Source organism: Podarcis pityusensis, assembly GCF_964106645.2.
Source record: "Podarcis pityusensis genome assembly, chromosome: 1".
Taxonomy (NCBI): domain Eukaryota; kingdom Metazoa; phylum Chordata; class Lepidosauria; order Squamata; family Lacertidae; genus Podarcis; species Podarcis pityusensis.
In genome coordinates, this window is record NC_138028.1 from 15,953,885 (window position 1) to 15,972,635 (window position 18,751).

General features: G+C 40.4%; 1 protein-coding gene across 6 annotated transcripts in view; it reads right to left on the bottom strand.

The window, feature by feature from the left end:
• The window catches only part of PPP2R5C (protein phosphatase 2 regulatory subunit B'gamma), a 76,594-nt gene that overhangs the window by 9,804 nt on the left and 48,039 nt on the right, over positions 1–18,751 (bottom strand). For 5 of the 6 annotated variants that reach the window (XM_080979654.1, XM_080979652.1, XM_080979657.1 and 2 more), the window contains 10 exons: positions 18,373–18,572; positions 14,719–14,829; positions 13,838–13,930; positions 13,620–13,750; positions 10,779–10,838; positions 10,234–10,342; positions 6,571–6,624; positions 5,394–5,564; positions 4,330–4,457; positions 1,400–1,501 (listed from right to left, as the gene is read on the bottom strand). In XM_080979654.1, the coding sequence (XP_080835780.1) occupies positions 1,400–1,501; positions 4,330–4,457; positions 5,394–5,564; positions 6,571–6,624; positions 10,234–10,342; positions 10,779–10,838; positions 13,620–13,750; positions 13,838–13,930; positions 14,719–14,829; positions 18,373–18,572 (1,159 nt within the window). The remainder of the gene's footprint in view (positions 1–1,399; positions 1,502–4,329; positions 4,458–5,393; positions 5,565–6,570; positions 6,625–10,233; positions 10,343–10,778; positions 10,839–13,619; positions 13,751–13,837; positions 13,931–14,718; positions 14,830–18,372; positions 18,573–18,751) is intronic. The other variant, XM_080979653.1, reaches the window with a different exon arrangement.

The window sequence follows — 18,751 nt, forward strand, 5'->3', positions numbered from 1 at the left end:
CATGAATAGTACATATTGGGGTTAGAAAATAATTTCAGAAATGATCCTCTCCCCACTCCTCCACATACCAGAAAACCCTTAGTCATTACAAGATAAGCTCAACCCCACTCCAAACCTTGCCATGGCTGGAAATATCTTTTCCCACCCCACTTAACCAAATTTTGAAGGGGTGTGTATTTGTGTAGGGCTGGTGAAACACTGTGCCCTGCCTGAGGTAGTTTTTCCTCAGAATGAGGCATTAGGTTTGAAGTGACCACAAAGATTGCCTATGCCACCACTTAGCTGAAACGATGGTAAATATTGTTTAAACAGACTGGTTCTGTGTAGTGTTGGCTGCTGTTATGGCAAAATGATGGCACTCTGGTGGCCAAATTTCTGTGGCTACTTCACACACAAAGCCTCAGGATGAGGAGTGTTGAGACCCATGCTCTGGACAGACCTGCTGTTAAGAGCACTGCCACTCAATGCCTTGTGGTGGTGGTGGTCCATGGTGACCAGCAGTAGTGGAAGGCTGGTTGCGATGGTGGGCAGGAACAATACTAATTTTATTATTTGTACCCAGCCACTCTGGGCAGCTTCCAACAAATATAAAAGCACAATAGGCAGTGACAAGCAGCTTCGTGGGCAGTGGGGTTCACCTTGCCTCATCATAGGGCTAGCCTTGGGAGGGAGAGAATATAGCAGCTATGGGTAAAACCGAGGGTTGCTTAATCTGTTCTGCGAAGTGCAATTTTCCCATTCTTCTTTATGCACTGGCCACAAGTAATATGGCCCCCTCTCCCATTTCAAAGCTGCCCCTTGAAATATATGAGGAAATGCAGGGTATAAATATTTTTGCTTACTCCAGGAAATAAAATTCTCTGTTCTTCCTGGAGGAACATGAATGAAGTTCCCAGAGCTTCTGTGGACAATGGGATTGCTGAGAATGCTCAGCAACATTTAGGGCAGAGAGCCATTGGCTTTTGTGGTGCTTCCACTCTTTCTCCTCCAGAATTTTTAATCTGGTGAAGTGTAGAAAAGGAAGAAGAGGGACCGACACTCTGCAATCTCATGATAGAGGTGTTTCCTATGGCCGGGCCTTTTTGAGCTCTGGATGAATCCCAGAAATTGCTCAAGCCTCCCCCAAGTATTCTCCAAAACAAGACGGTGAATTGTGAATCAGCCCATTTTTGATTGAGATTAAGGTGTTTCACACAGCTCAAGTAAGCACCGTGAAACAATATACAGGCGTGCAATATAAACCAATCATGATGATAATAGCAGGAAGAGAACATTTTCAAGGAGCTAAACAGTTGTTATTGTTTTTATATATAAATAGAAGTGATAGTGCTTATTCTAATAAATCAGTGGAAAACAAAATGAAAGGGGGAAAAAGGAAGATGTTCAAGAGGAAACTTACTTAACTTTTTCTGCTTTAAATTGCTGTGTGCAGTCATCAAACAGTTTTTGGTTCATCTCCATGAATAATTTCAGAGCATTGTAAATCAAGCCATGTATTGTCCTATAAAGTAAAATTTTTGCTTCAGAATAATAATAATAATAATTTGTTATTTATACCCTGCCCATCTGGCTGGGTTTCCGCAGCCACTCTAGTTTATTAAACTTTAAAAGCTTCCCTAAACAGGGCTGCCTTCAGATGTCTTCTAAAAGTAATAATTACAAAATATCTCTTCTGGAAGTTTGATTATTTCAAAATACACACACACACCATAAAAACCAGAAATTAGTCACTGGATGCTTCCATTAGCTAAAGTATGCATTATAACTTCTCAGCATCAAAAAACAAGCACTCTTTAGATGTTGTATTGCTCTCCTCTTGAATATCAATGCTATAATTCCAGCAATTTTAACATTAATCGTCCATATTACAAAATTCCACGCAGTAACAGAAGCCTCAGTAAAAGAGGTAAGAACACTGCCAATACTTCATACTACATCTAACATGTTTCTAGCAACTGATATGAAAATTATGCAACATTATGCAGACATACTGGGCTAAAATGTTTCCTGAGCACAGCTGTAGTGTCTCTACAAGGTAATTTTCCTGATAGATTACAGCCACTGGCAGTGGTAGGAGAATTTTGGTTACTCTATCAGCTCATATCTTAAGCTAAAATTAGCAGATCAGAAAATGGTATTGGGGGTGGGGTTAGAAAGTAAAAGCTCGTCACCTGAATTAGGAAGCACTCCCTGCCAGAGAAGTTAAGTTATTCTGCAAAAATAATCTCTCACATGTTAGGCCATCAGATACAAAAGTCAAACCAGTTTTATGGCTCCTTGCATCATGCAAGTTAAACACGTACAAAGGTGTGCCATATACTCTGTGTATGTGACTGAGCACAGTGATATTACTCATGCTTAGGACAGAATGACTGGGCAGCCACAAGTGGTGAAGCGAAAAAAATACAGACTGCCAAATCTTCAATGAAGTAATCCATGTTACTTTAAAACCAATGTATCAATGGATTACTGACATCGAGTTAGTGTAAATCAACTTTTAATACTGTCTACTCAGCATTTTCTCTCACTGTGCAGATTTAACATGCATTGTTGGCTACTCTACCAGTAGTCATTAGTCTGCCACCAGCATCAGGCTATGGGACATCCAGCATTCACACAGTAGCTCAGTTAAAAGGTCCTTTAGGCAAATAGCAGTTGCAGAATCAAGGTGGCTAGTAACAGGTTCATGCTAGAATTCTAAACTACTGTGTGGATGAAAACTGACAAAGGAGAGACATGCTATATAAAAATACAACCAACTAGGACAGAAATGCAGAAAGAAGGAAAAGAGGAAAAAGAGGGGAAATAATATAAACTTATAATGATAATAATTTATTATTTATACCCTGCCCATCTAGCTGGGTTTCCCCAGCCACTCTGGGCAGCTCCCAACAAAATATTAAAAACACGATAAATCATGAAACATTAAAAACTTCCCTAAACAGGGCTGCCTTCAGATGTCTTCCAAAAGTCAGATAGTTGTTTATTTCCTTGACATCTGATGGGAGGGTATTCCACAGGGCAAGCGTCACTACCGAGAAGGCCCTCTGCCTGGTTCCCTGTAACCTCATTTCTCGCAGTGAGAAAACCACCAGAAGGCCCTCAGAGCTGGACCTCAGTGTCTGGGCTGAACAATGGGGGTGGAGACACTCCTTCAGGTATACTGGGCCAAGGCCGCTTAGGGCATTAAAGGTCAGCACCAACACTTTCAATTGTGCTTGGAAACGTACTGGGAGTCAATTGGTGATCATGGGTTACAATTCATAGTGAGGGATTAACAGGTGATAGCTCCCCCAGGGGACGCGGGTGGCGCTCTGGTCTAAACCACAGAGCCTAGGGCTTGCCGATCAGAAGGTTGGCGGTTCGAATCCCTGCCAACCTAGCGGTTCGAAAGCACGGCAAAGTGCAAGTAGATAAATAGGTACCACAGCTAAACGGCGCTTCCATGCGTTGCTCTGGTTTGCCAGAAGCAGCTTAGTCACGCTGGCCACATGACCTGGAAGCTGTCTGCGGACAAACGCCGGCTCCCTAGGCCAGTAAAGTGAGATGAGCAACCCCAGAGTCATCTGCGACTGGACCGAACAGTCAGGGGTCCCTTTACTTTAGCTCCCCCAGGGCAAACATTTCAAGCTTGCTGGATGGAACAATCCCCCCTTCTCCTCCCACTGTGTGGTGTTCTATGGGTTTCTACTGAACCCCCACAGAGCCAATTTTGTGGGGGTGTGGGGAGAGGAGGGAAGCCCCACTACATGTGGAAGCTGCTAAAATCATGGGGAGGGCGGGACTTCCTTTTGGAAGCATCTTGTTGCATGTGAGGGGCACTGACATTCCGACTTTTGGACTTCAAGGCCCACATATGTGACTCCAGGTGATTGACAGGTGGACAGCCCCACCCATCTGTCAAATCTGGCCTACAAGGCATATCCCGGGAAGGATGTAGCCCATGGAGGCAAAAGCGTTCCCCACCTCTGATGTATGCAGCAGGGTGGGAGGGCTGTGAACCAGACTTGCCCCACTATGCCATTGTGTGTGGCATCAACATGGCAGGCTGGTTTGTGAACAGCGATTTTAAGGACGGGTGCCTGAGAACTCTGCACAGATATGGAAGAACCTACCCAATCAATCTTTCTTAACTCCTTATTGTGATGTGACATTTACCGTCACCTAACCTGCTTGAGAGAAATACGTCTGACCGATTACAATCTTGTATATCTATGAGGAAACTGCAGCACACAAACTTTATTGAGATTTATATTTCTATAAAAATGCTGTGACATGAACAGAGCCAGACTTTAGGGCATCAAGCAATATATCTCAATGGCTACTTACTTGTTCCAGTGTGTCTTTGAATTTCGGTACAAGGATGGAAACATGATGGGCAAAATCTTTGCTGCGTTGTCACTGATTAAGCTCATAATATACTCATTATTCCAGTAGTATAGTGCTCGTTCTGCCACCTAATAATAATAATAATAATAATTTTTATTTATACCCCGCCCTCCCCAGCCAAGGCTGGGCTCAGGGCGGCTAACAAACAGTAATAAAAACAAGTTGAATGAATACAACATAAAAACAAGATTAAAATATAACATTAAAATATTGAAACATTACAATATTAAAATGCAGCCTCATCACAGGAGGAGAAAGGAAAAAGAAAAAAGAAAGAGGGGGACGGAATCAAATTGGCTCCAAGCCAAAGGCCAGGCGGAACAACTCTGTCTTACAGGCCCTGCGGAAAGAAATCAGATCCTGCAGGGCCCTGGTCTCATGAAGCAGAGCGTTCCACCAGGCCGGAGCCAGTGTTGAAAAGGCCCTGGCTCTGGTTGAAGCTAATCTAACTTCCTTAGGGCCCGGGACCACTAGGGTGTTGCTATTTATGGACCTTGAGGCTCTCCGTGGGGCATACCGGGAGAGGCGGTCCCGTAGGTACGAGGGTCCTAGGCCGTGAGAGACATGGGAGCATTTTACCATTCAACAACTCTAACATACTGTACACTTTATACAGTTCTCTCATTTTAGAAAGCAGAGAATCCTTTTTCCATCTCAACTTGAGCTCTTCTGTTCCCCTGCCTGCTGCTTCCTTAGCTTCGAAGGTGGCACTTTTATGCTTTCTGTGTGAGCATCCTCAAGAAACCCAAACTGGTACTGTCAAAAGCAACAGAAAGACTAGCTGTACTTTTGTTTACTGATAATAGAGAGGAGACTTCACAGCTGCAGTAGCTGAGTTTATTCCTCTCCTGCTCTCAGCCGGTCTTAAAATATTGTGCCTAACAACATATTGAAAGGTGGTCCATTTAAAAGGCATATAACATATCCACTAAGCAGTGATTAATGCAGTGTAATGTCAAAATGTCAAACTTAATTACAGTACTGCATTTATTGGAATTACCAACCTGGAAATGTGGACTGGAGACACACTTGGCTAGCTGCCTGAAAAGAGGTTCCATAACCTTTACAAATTCAGATGGTTCAATAACATCTAAAATTTCTTCTAATTCATTTAAAAACATAACTTCTTTTGGACTGTGAGTCTTTGGCCAGTACTTGAGTAGTGCCATCACCACCTGTAAAGAAAAGAGGGAGGAGGGAATGTTCAGGACATTATAAATCTGTCCAGTGATTTATCATGGATTGCTTGCATTGACTGCCACCATTATGAAATAATTGTAACAACAATATACACTCAAGTTTCTTGACTAATGGCAGGCACTATAGTTTTACTTTGGAATTAAAAACTGTTAATGAAGGTTGAATGTGATTTTGTTTTTAAAACACTTTGACCCTCTGCAAACAGGATAGAAGAAAGTTTAAGTAATTCTTAAGAGGAATGATCTCAAAATAACAACATCTTTTCCAGTATTGTTTGAAATTTCTCATGCACATGTTTTTCTGTCTGTGTTTTTCTGTATAGTCATGCTGATTATGAAGAATGTGCTCATAGTGACTGGAGATCCTTGAGAGGTCAAAGTTTGTTACCTCCAAGTAACAAACACAGATTTTAATGTTTTTTGGTTAAGCAGGTGATTTTACTATTTATGACACTCACTGATGTTCTTAATAAGAGATGAGGAAGCACACACTAAACTCGTAGCTAATATCTGCATGACAAAATACATCTGTTGATGTTTTTCAGTGTCTCCTACAAGCACATTGAAAAACTATTCACACTATTTTCATTTCCAACTGAAAACGCAAATAGATAGACATGGGTGGGGAACATCTGGCCAGTGTGCCAAATTAGACTCAGAATGAGTCTCAATTTGACCCATGAGGTCATTTCTCCAAACCACACCCACCTGTTCCACACCTGACATCATATGCGATGGCAGGTAGAGATGGGTCTGTCAGTGCATGACTGTAAATCTTAAAATGCATTCTGATTGTATTGGCAAGGGAAGCTTGATGTCACTGCAATCAGCTGATTAGCAAGCAGAACATTGTACCAATTCATAACTTATTTCAGGGGACAAGGTAGTTGCCCTGCAATCAATCAAATGTATTTCCATTATAATACTTTGGTAAAAACTTTTAAAAATGTTTTTTAAAAGTAAGAAAAGAAATTAAACTTACTGGCTCAGTAAGCGTGCTGTCCTTTTCTAAAAACTGAACTACACAGTATGCCAGCTAAATTGAGGGGAAAGAGTAACATTGTTAGGCTACCAAAAATATATATATACAGAAGTCAAATACATTTTGTTGTTATTGGATGTTCATTTTTGGTGAATGAAACCCAAAATATGCAAAACCTCAACAACACTTAAGATTACAAATAAGGCTCACAAAGTAGGTTATAGAAGAACAGTTTAACTGGGAACTTGAGAACTCGGGTTGTGATATTCAGGTAGGATACAACAATGTCCATTGTACAAGTAGTTTTCTATACCTGCTTATTTACACTGAACTGTAACACTCCACACTGCAACGTTTTGTTGAGGTGGCACTTCTTTATTTCTAATGACAAAATCTTTGGAAATATGGAGGGAAGGAGGAAAACCAACCACCACCACCCTAGCTATCTTGAGGTTAACTGGGATCTATGGGAATATTTGACAGATTCCATATTTCTTTATTCAGCAAGTAAACCGTACTGTTGACTTGCCCTCTTCAACACTACTAAATTCAAACTCACAAAAAGATACTATTTTTGACAACTTCTATCCCTTTGTAAAATAATTTTAACCTGGGGTAGCTGTCAGATCCAGAATGATTATGGAAATCAGACAAGCAGTTTTTGTATGCAACACTGGGACATGAAGCTTCGGTTTTGCTGTAACTGCACATAGGCCTCCAGAAACACAATCAATGACTAAAAACTTAAGCAACATTTTGTACAATTAATAAAATTAATTGAAGGGAAAGGCATCAAAGGTTTGCAGCTACAGCGGCCCTCACTGGCAGTGATGTGTGAGAGCTGATAATTCACTATAAGAAAAAAATAAGCAAATTCACAATTTCTTAGAATAAGTTCCACTCTTGCTCTTGGAGTGAGGACTGAATACTATTTTCTCTTCTACTATTCTAGGAGCATTTATCAGAAAGGATAAATGAAACTGAGGGGCAAAAAGCAAGTGATAAACTTTATAGGCTAAAATCAGTGGGTCTGTAGCCTATTGTGCGCTTTATTTGAATTTGGATTCATCCAGCAAAAGGCAGCTGTGTATTCTTCACTGTAACTATAATAGTCTACAATGTTGCTCAAACAAGAGTTGAGCTTTTCCAGATGGCTCTTTGTGTCTGCGCAAGAGAGAACACACACCACCTTGCTTCCTGGTAGATGGAAAAATACTATGTCTGTTGTTTACTGTAGAAGGAGGGAGGGGAAGACACCCAAAGAAGCACAGCACACACCTACAAAGCAGCATTTCAACCTGCAGCTGAAAAGTGCATGCTGGAACTATTCATTTTAAACGTTTTAAACTTGCCTCGCTGATGGAGGTATTTTGAAAGTTAGAAACATAGGGTTTGCAATTGTGTCCCTCAACCAACAGGAAGGCTCTTTGATCCAGAGGAGGCATCCACCAGCTGGGGTGAGGGGCACAGGAGGAGAAGCAATTTTTGTACATTCCTCCATCCTCCCATGCCACCTACGGCATTGTTCCAAAGGGGCCCCTGAGCCCTTGGAAGCAAATTGGGGGGTGAGGTGGAGGGAGCTGCTGCAGAGAGAAGGGAAATCAATGAAAATACTTCTCTCTTTCTGCTAATGCAAAGGTGGTGCCTTTCATTTGGCTTGTCAACCCTGACCCAATTTCCTTGCAGCACCAGTGAAGAAGATTTCCTTCTCCCTCCCCACCACTGCTAGCCGTTTGGAGTGCTCTAGAAACAGGAAGGAGTGCTCTCATGTTTTCCAGCTGTGGGGACATTATTTACATTTATAAACTACTCCTCATTCCGCAGGATCTAAAAGCAGTGGACACACACAATGGAAGCATATAACAATTGATTGAAGCATGATTCAAAATTGCATTACACCAACAAAGACAGTTCAGCAGAAGCATAATCAACAGCCCTACCCACTCACAGAACTGAAGCAGGTAAGTATACCATGGCGCTGGTAATGCCAAGGTTGAAGGTTTGATCCCCGTATAGAACAGTTGCATATTCCTGAATTTTTCAGACTAGATTATTCTCAGGGTCCCTTCCAACGCTACAATTCTATTATTCCTTCCTGTTTCTGGAGCACTCTGTTTCGCTAGCAATGGCAGTGGGAAGAGGAAAGATATTTTGTTCACCTTCCTCCCCAATCACTTATTTCCCCTTTACCCCATCTGTCAGATTATCCTACCCACTGTGCTGCTGGGTGATGTGGAGGAAAACTGAGTGCCCTCTGCTCTAGTTGAGAGGGGGTGATGGGGAGGAAGCTGAAGCTGCTTGCTGTACCAGAATGACTATGATGTGATTTTAGTGCTCATTTTGGGGTTTATTTAAGGATGAATGCATCTGTGTTGCAATCACTTTTTAACCACACCCACAGTGGCATGTTCCCCGTGGAGGGTTTGCTAGGGGGTGACACGGCTCTTGGGACAAAAAAAGATTAGCTTCCCCTACCCTAATGAAAGCCTCCACTGGATCAAAGAGCCTTTCATCAATGAAGAGACACAACTGGATACAACCCACAAAAATCTCAACTTGCATATGCAAAAAGCAGAGCAGAGGCATATTAACACCCAAGTAAAATGAAAAAGAATATCTCAGAATAAAAGCAAGCCACACTCAGGATGTCCTTATAATCAAAAACCTTTAACATACTAGCTTTATCTTTTCCTTAAAAGGCAGGAGAGACAAAGCCTGGTGAATGTTACCTGGAAGTTCATTCCATAACCTAATTTTTTTATTATTAAATACTACCCAGCCTTGACTGTAAGGTTCCAGAGCAGGTTACTACAATACAGTCATATGATATTAAAATTCAATAAAACCACTCCAAAACAAAATCGAAACAATATACAGGCAGTGACCATTTTGTACGCATTCAGCTGATATGCGACCACTGATGCTTGTGCCCCGTTTGGACCTGGAAGATGATAAAACAGGGGCGTAACGGGGCAGGATTACGCACGCTCTGCTGGCGCTTGCAGATTCCAGGAACAGAATCCCTGTACAAAATGGTCAACGCCTGTATATCAAAGAACAGACAAAGGAGCTGCAAGTAGGTTAACGGTCAAAGGCCAAGTTAAAGTGGGACATCTGATACCATCATTCTAAATGTGAAATCCAATTCTGGTTGAAGTTGAGCGATTTTATCCCTAAAGCATCTTGCAAAATTCACACAAAACATTGCAAAAGATGCCAAAGCCACACTCTCCTGGCCAGATGGCAAAAGCCAATTCACCATTCATAAAAAAAGCTCTTCTGGACAGCTACTTGTGGACACTAGGATGGGGGAGTTCTGCAGCACACCTGGGAGTTTAGTAGCATGATAGATCTTTCATTTATTTTATCAGAGCCTGCTACAGCACTGTGAAATTAAAGTGAGCCCAAAATGCAACAAAGCCATTACAACCACCTTAATAGTTTTCAGAAGCAACCAAAATACACAGACATTAATTTAAGTCAGTATCAGGCTTCTAATATACAACAAAATCATACCTATTGCTAAACAACGGACTTTGTAAATGAGAGTGGCATTTCTGTAACATTTGGTTAATTTTATCCTTTTCCTATATATACTCAGAATTAGTTTGTAAATTATTAAATCAACACTCTTAAACAAAATTCAAACGCGGAATCATTTACCTGTGGATGGTAGACACTCAGTGATTTCACTTTGTGCAAAGGTAGTAATACCTTTAGAAGGAAAATTTTGTGCTCTTCTTTTAATGGTAAGGCAAATCCATTAATTATACTAAAAAAGAGGAGAGGAGATTTAGTGTATCATAGTTTTTAAAGATATGTTACATTTTCATCGTGAAATCTTTTCTTGAAATCACTTTTATTCTATTGTTTCATGACATGTTTTCCACTCAAATTTCATTCTGAATTTACGGAATTCCCAAGTACAATGCTCACTTACACTGCAAGCAAGAGCAAAACTGTAGATTCTTATGTATTAAAATACACAGGAATTCTTTGACAGGTTTGTCTGATCCTGAAGTACTGCCACATTTTTTGTTTTCACCCCGTAAGCGCTAACGATTATCTTCTTCATTTCAAACCAAGATAAGCTGTACAAATTGTACCAATTTCTTCCAATCCAAGGTCCACCCTCACTTTCTTTGAAAGTCGTTCTGCTTTAGAGCACAAATAGTAACATTATGATGCGTAACTATTAAGCAGCTTACCTTCCCAATATTTCCAGTAATTCTGCAATGCCATTGTGATGTTCTGTTTCATAAATAAACCTGACAAAGCAAATACGTTATCAGCAATGAGGACAATCAGCATCTGTTTGGTAATGCATCTAGCTCACGTTGGATAAGAACTTGAGGAACAGCTGCCATTTATTTTAAAACTATACCAGAAAATTTTGTGTTCAATACTCTTGCCTAACTAAAGGTTCTATCTAGTTTTTAGGCCAACTCTTTTCTGTACCTATCCTTAACTTTGTTCTACTGTTTATATACTTCCTGTATAAACTCATTTAAAAATGTTTTGGTTTGCCAGAGGTAGTGCAACACAAAAAATAGTGGTTTCCAAGCTGATAGAAAAGCTTAAGCCCCATCTAAATGAATTTTGCTTACTTCTGTTATAGTATTACAACCAATTATTGCCCAGGGTGTATTAAAGGCAATTAAGATATTGCAAAGGTGTATCACATCCTTCCATGTCATTATGCAACATTTGGGAAACAGGGCAGGAAAATACAAGTAGTGCTAGTTGTAATAATCTTAGATTTACAAAAAAAACTATTAGCTACCTTGTAGATCAGCTAGAATTCGAAAATACTCTGAGAGGGATGGAATTAAAGTTAGAATGAAATCTAGAGAATTAAAGCAGCAAACTTTACCAATTTATGGGGGAGTAATTCCTACTGAATTCAGTGGGAATGACTTCTGAGTAGACATGCACAACAACCCACTATGTAGCCCAGTCTCCATTTGGTTACTGTCATATGACAAGCTACACTATAGCCATAGACTTGTTAACATAACAACTTTACATCAAGGAAATAAAGCTCTTGAAACTTTAAATATATATATATATGCATTTATCAGCTTCTTCTTTTTGCCGGTACCACTAATAAAATGTGGGGGACGGACAAACCCAAACAAACTAAAATAATAATACGGAACCAAACAATGAGCTCATGAAATCCACAAAAAACCAACAATCTGGTATATTCAGTGGCTGGGGAAGTTCTTTTAAAACTATGTTGTTAAGGGAATGTTTTAACCTGCTGATAAAGAAGAAGTAGAAGAACAGCCTGGGAGGTTCCGTGGAAGTGAGTTCCAAAAAGTGGGCACCACTATGAAGAAGACCCTACAGCTTGTATCAGTGAATGACAGAGCAGAAACCTGGCTCACACATTACATGAAACCATGGTTTAGTGCAGTGGAGAAGAGTGTTGGAGCAGGACCTGGTTCACATGCAACCATGAAGCTCATTGGGTGACCTTGGGTCACTCACAGTTTCTCATTTGAACCTACCTACCAGGATAAAATGTGAGGATAAAATGGGGGAGGAGGATCATGTATGACACTTTGAGCTCCTTGAAGGAAAGGTAGGATAATGAAGGAATAAATTCCAGTTAATTGTGCTTTAGTGTTATGTGGCAACCCAACCTCACACCTTAACTATGGCGACATGCCCATGATGGAATATCAGAATTAAATATATATTGATTTAAGAGTGGAATGCACAGTATCATGGATTTCACAACGGCGTGTGCCATACATTGTGCATTCCAGCCCTAAATCAAAGCTTTCCTATCAGAAGTGTATTATACCCTGCCTCTCTTCTTTCTACAGAAACTCTTATCCCGGGGGGGCGGGGCGGGAGGAAACACTCATCTAAAATATTGGTGTTGGCTCTGTATGGCCAAACCTGCTGAATGCAGACAGATGAAGCTTACTTGCTATTTTTAGTCAATGCCTCTGTCCGCCCCCACCCCAAAGTGCGTATTTGTTACCATTTGTACAGAAGATAAGCTCCCTCTACAGCTGGTGCTATTGTCTCTTATGGATGAACTGGCAAAAAGCTGTGGCGCAGTTGGCACCAGGCTTTTAAAGGAGCAGTACCATATATTCCCTTTTGGGAAAACTGCACAGAGGGAAAGGCTGTAGAAAAATTAGCTAAAAGCTGGCAGAGTTATTATAGCTCAATATACCTTGGGGAGAAAGGGGGGTGGAAATAAAGAAATCATATAGTTTAAAATATATATATATTTTTGGTCATGTTGGAAGAATAGTGCCCTGCTTGCAGATATGCTGGAAAGATAACAAGTTCAAAGGCCATATGTCAATACAGTGCTACCTCGAGTTAAAAACTTACTTTGTTCTGGAGGTCCATTCTTAACCTGAAACTGTTCTTAACCTGAGGTACCACTTTAGCTAATGGGGCCTCCGACTGCCGCGCGATTTCTGTTCTCATCCTGAAGCAAAGTTCTTAACCCGAGGTACTATTTCTGGGTTAGCGGAGTCTGTAACCTGAAGCGCCTGTAACCTGAAGTGTCTGTAACCTGAGGTACCACTGTACACACCTCTTTCCAAACCACTTTTAACAAATGCTATGTGCATATACTCACTGTACACAGCACGGGGAGGGCGGGGGATAATAAATTTAACAACTGTATTAATTCACATGCCAGAATGTGGTCATAGGGGATTGGAATAAGTTGTCATAGGTATATGCAACAGAACTCCAATCTTAAGGAAACAAGGAAGCTTGACCGGAGCTTTTGAAAGGTAAAGCATAGAAATTGCCAAAACTCACCAAAAACAAATTAATAATGAAAGCTAATTCTGTACTCAGAACTTTTAACATGTTATTCCCACCCATAATTTGGTTTAACCGGAGCAGCAAATTAAAATAATGCTAAAGTCATCATAAAAAAAAAAGGCTTACCTGCAGATTTAATGAAACACTGCCAACATTTGAGGGGAGCAGGGCAGTACCATCAAAGTTACAACATTTCTAAAATACCTTACCCAGTTAATTTGCATCGGCACAGAATGAAAACATACCTATAAAATATATTGTTAATTTGCTTCCTGATGTAAGCTCTTAGGCCTAAGAATTTCCCATATATTCTGTGCAGAGTAGTCTTAAGAAAATCTCTTTCACGAGGATCTTCGCTGTCAAAGAGCTCTAAAAGCTGCAAGAGACGCACATTTACTTGTTTAATCTATTTCAGATTAATATGGATTTAAAGTTTGAAGATATATTCATTTTTTAACCTCACCTGCAATACAAACTTCTGATCAATATATTTCTTAGCTATATTAGGTTGGAAATCTGGAGATTCTAAAAATCTTAAGAAAAATTCATAAACAAGCTGAAAAAGATCCACAAAAAAATTAGTTTTACAACAGAAATGCAACTTGAATTTTGAAAAGCAGTTAAAAATAGTACTCAATTTTAAACACCATTTAAAGAAAAACTAAACAGCATTAATCGCTTCGACTTCCTAACTGTATACATTCCCTTAATTTTTTTTAATGAGCATGAACCACCCAGAACTTTCCCTGCCCAAGGACCTCATAGGAGCTCAGTTAGTAGCTAGAGAAAGACACAAATTAAGGCTAATAGTTGCCAAAGCTGGGCTGAAACAAAACACAACTGCTGGTCAATCTCTGTTGGAAGGAAAAGAGGTGGGAAATTGAATAGAGCATACCTTGGCTGACCATATGCAACCCCCGGCCTTTATGCTACCCACCCCAATCCAACACTCGAATACTTTAGTTAAACCAGCTCAGTGTTGTGTGTACACTATATTTGTGGGGTTTTGTTCATATAACAGTGGGCACCATGCACCTTACACTTTTAAAAAGAGCTTAGGTCTCAAAGCTATAACCCTACAAGCCCCCAAAGGCCCAAATCAATTACTGTAATATACATTCATTTATATTTTTATGACTAAAGTAAACCTACATTGACATAACCAAGTTACAGTTCATTAACATTTATGTCAAACTGCAGTCTTAAAAGGTGTAAGCTATCCATTAGAAACTTAGAACAGCAAACCAGTGCGTTGAGCGTTCAGATTTAAAACCTTTTGTTTTGCAACAATTTAGTCCCTCTTTGTTTAGTCAGAGAAACGAAAAAAATATGTTTGTATAGTACCTGTAAGTGAGGCCAGGCGGCTTCTAAGGTTGGTTCATCCTCCTCTGGGTCAAATTCTGCTCCCGTTGGATTGGATGAAGGTGGTAGTGTGCGAAACATGTTAACTGCAAACTAAAAATCACATTTGTCTAAGTGGCATTACAAGAAAATCCCATTTAAAAACAAAACAAAAAAATTTAAACAGGGACATCCTAATAAGTGTAAATACACAGCAAGAAAAAATCTTATTCCAAATACCACCAAACAAGTTTTGCTATTCTGCATTTCTTTCTCCAAGTTTCTATCTCTCACTACCCCAGAAATAATGTTCACTTCATTTGCTTTACATAAAGAAGGATCTTGCCTCTAGGACAAGTCCAGTAAACCAGAGGGAAAGAATACTGTATCTTGGAAGCTCTTCTGTAAATTACTGTCAAAAGGTTTTGTAATTATTTTTTAAGAATTCCCATGTATACTAGTATTCTGTTCACTATCAAGACTATTAAATGTTAAGAAGTGTTTTTAACTTGATTTAAAAGTTTGCTAAAGAAAAAAATAAAAAGGGGGCAAGAAAAAAACCAGCACATTAGCCATACCATAATATCAATACATTCATCTTAGTTTACACATTCAGAGAGATACAGTTGTACCCTGGTTTTCGAACTGCTTAGTTCTCGCAAGTTTTGGCTCCTGAATGCCACAAAGCCGGAAGTGTCTGTTCCGGTTTGCGAACTATTTTTGGAAGATGAACGTCCAATGGGACGTCCACGGCTTCCGATCGGAAGCTCTTGCAGCCAATCAGAAGTCGCGCTTTGGTTTCCGAACGTTTTGGAAGTTGAACGGACTTTCAGAATGGATTCCGTTCGACTTCCAAGGTACAACTATCTATGCTTTTGAAACCAAAGTATTAAGATGTATTTTTGTTCTAACTACCACGTGCAGTCCTAAATAACTGCTACAGTGCAGTGGTAAGTCTGCAAGTATGACCTGGTAAGACCTTGGTTTAAATCTTAGCTCAGGAATAAACTCACTGAGTAGGCATAAGGTAGACAAATATCCCTTAGCCCCAACATTTATCTGTAATAGGGGAATAAGACTGGCATACTTTACAGGATGTTTGTAATAGTTACTGTGATTTGGTTTACAGTGCCATCAACAGACAGACACCACCTGCTCTTTTTCCAATGAATTCTGGGGGAGACAGCAGGAGTCACAAAGTGGTGTCTGAGATGAGTAACGGAATCAGGAGCAAGGACCATTAAACTTAAACCAGATGAATCAGAGATGCTTTCAATCAAAAATATGACTGGACTGGGTATAGATATATTTCCTTTGTTGAATGGAGTTCCACTCCCCACTTAAGGATCAGACTAGCACTGTTTCTAGATGTTCAGGTGATGGAAGTAGCAAGTGATGCTTTCTGCCAATTAGTTGGAACTCCAGCTGTGCCCTTTCCTAGAGATCTTTTCTAGTTACTCAAGGTCTGCTGATATTCAGATAAAATTTACTGTAATGTGCCTTACAGGAAGTGGCCTCTGAAGAGTGTTCAGAAACTTTAAACTGGACCACAATGTAGCTGCTAGACTGCTGACAGGGGCATGCTTCTCAGGTAAATCAATCTGATTTTATGCCATTGGTGAAGGTTTCTATTTGCTTTTCAGGCCTGATTCAAAGTACTGCTTCTAATTTTTAGGGCTCTAAGTGGTTTGGGACAGTAAAGTCTCAAGGGCCATCTTCTCCCATATGAACTTAATCCATACAATTATGTCATCTTCAGAAACTGTTCTGTGTGCTCTTTCACTTTCTAAAGTGGGCTGGGCATGTAGGATAGGAGACCCAAGCATGACACGTTCTTAAACCAAAGCAGTTCTTAAACCGAAGAGCGCTTTCCCTAGTGAGGCCTCCCGCCGCTGGTGCCCTTCCACCTTTCGGCTTCTGTTCGTAGACCAAGGTAAAGTTCGTTAACCGGAACACTACTTCCGGTTTTGTGGAGTTTGTATACTGAACAGTTTGTAAACAGGGCTGTTCTTAAACCGAGGTACCGCTTTAGTAACATCAAGGTTATAGGCTTTCCCCCTCAATGATGGTTTTAGGATGGTATTTTCATGGAGGGCCTCTAGGCTGTGAAATAGTGATGTTGTTTGTTTTGTTAATTTTGCAAACAACCCCCCCCCCCCCACGAGTTATCTGCACATATCAGAGGATTTGGGGAGAAGACAACCTTTGTGATGCCCACAAGTAATGGGTTTGGCTAGCAAGCAATGCCAAAATTAGTGGATTATTAACTCTCCCTTTTGTAAATTTAGAACATACAAATGGATCGAGATTCTAGCAAAAGTAAAAGCAGACTTTGCAAGACTGGAGTCAGCTTTATACAACACACTTGATGCTGCTGCAAGTATGGTGCTGTTACATTTTAGTTATAAAAGACAAGCCTGAAAGTACAATATGAACTAAAAATCCAAGCCAGTGTGTTATGTAGGAAATGAAGCGTAAAGAAAACCCTTTTAAATCAGGGGTTCTCAATATTCCAACTGCAGCATCCTTTTGAGGGTGAAAGAATACTGACCCCTGTCCTAAAATGGCAGTGCAAGGGCAATGGCACTTACAAAATGACAGCAGATTGCAGTACAAAGCGACATAATTAGCCTCTTTTGAAATTGATATTACTTTTTGCCACATCCATTTCCTAGTGGCAGGGAGTCCCATAGCAAAGTACAGCACTGATTTTGGAGCATTGTGACTCACACACCCCATTCTTAATCTTATAATACATCCTATGCAAATTTAATTATAGGTCACCTTTCGGGGCACAAAGTGGCTTACGTATCAGTTTAGGTAAAATCTGAGAGGCATGTGGAAACAGGCAAAATATTTCTTCTCCTCTCTTGTCGTTCCCCTACTTCTCCCTTCACGCTTTACTTCTACCTTATTCCCTCCCTCCCTTAACTTCCCCCTTCTTTAATCTCTGGTCCTATCTTCTTGCTGTTAATGGCTTCCCTGTCTTATGCACTTCTTCTCTATTTCCAGTTTATTACTTTACTTGTAGAATATTTTAATATTAATACGTTTAAATATATTCATTTTACTTCTCATTTCCTCAAACAGTCCCTCTGGCCTCTTCCCTTCAGAGGATGGAGTCTTCCTGGCTCTGCTGCAGACTCAGCAGGAAGAGAGAACCGGGGTGTTGAGTGTGCAATGCGAGAGTCTGAGAAAAGCGGAGGAGAGCTTGAAGACTCAGCAGTGGCCCTGGGTGCTTCTCCTCCCTCCTCTTCTCCTTCATGCAGTATGTTTCCTTTGCCTCCCTCCTTCCCATTTTCTTTCTTCTGTCGCACTTGGCCATTACCTCTTTCCTTCCTATCCAGTCCTCCGACATGGTGTGCTACAGCTTCACTCTTGCTTTGCTCTCCAACCAACTCCCACTGCCCCACATGCCTACGTAGTGCACATGTAGGGAGCTGCCCCTGCAAGCATTCAGCCCACCAAAAGGGCTACTGCATGAATTAAGGGGCAGGCTGTAGCCCACCTGACAAGTAGGCTGAGGCCCACGGTTTGAGGAGCACAGTTCTAGAACCTAGTGAGCTTCAATTATGGGGAGTTTACTCTGAACAAAAAGGTTGTTTTTTAATAAATAAATAAATAAATAAATAAATAAATTCCATTTAAATCACTTACCATATGTACTACTTCTGGGTAAATGGGCTCAGTGATTACATTGCGGTTATGCGTGATGTACTCTACCATTTCACTTAAAGCTGCTCTTTTTACTTCCTTCCACTTCAGGTCACTTAGTGGATCAGAAACGAAGTCGAAGAGGACGCAACATTGTCGCAACTTCTGAATAAAAAGCTTTTCTTGCTCTCCAGGGGGGACATCTGAAAGGAGTGAAAATATTGCTTTATTGCTATATTGTGTTTATGCAGTACAGTCTTTATTGTCTGTAAAATATTGTATTGTGGAAGACTGCAATGAACTTTTCGAAGAGATAACGATTTAGCTGTAAAAGTTTTGTGCCGTACGTAGTGTATAATCTATTTTTCCTGCCTCTCTATTT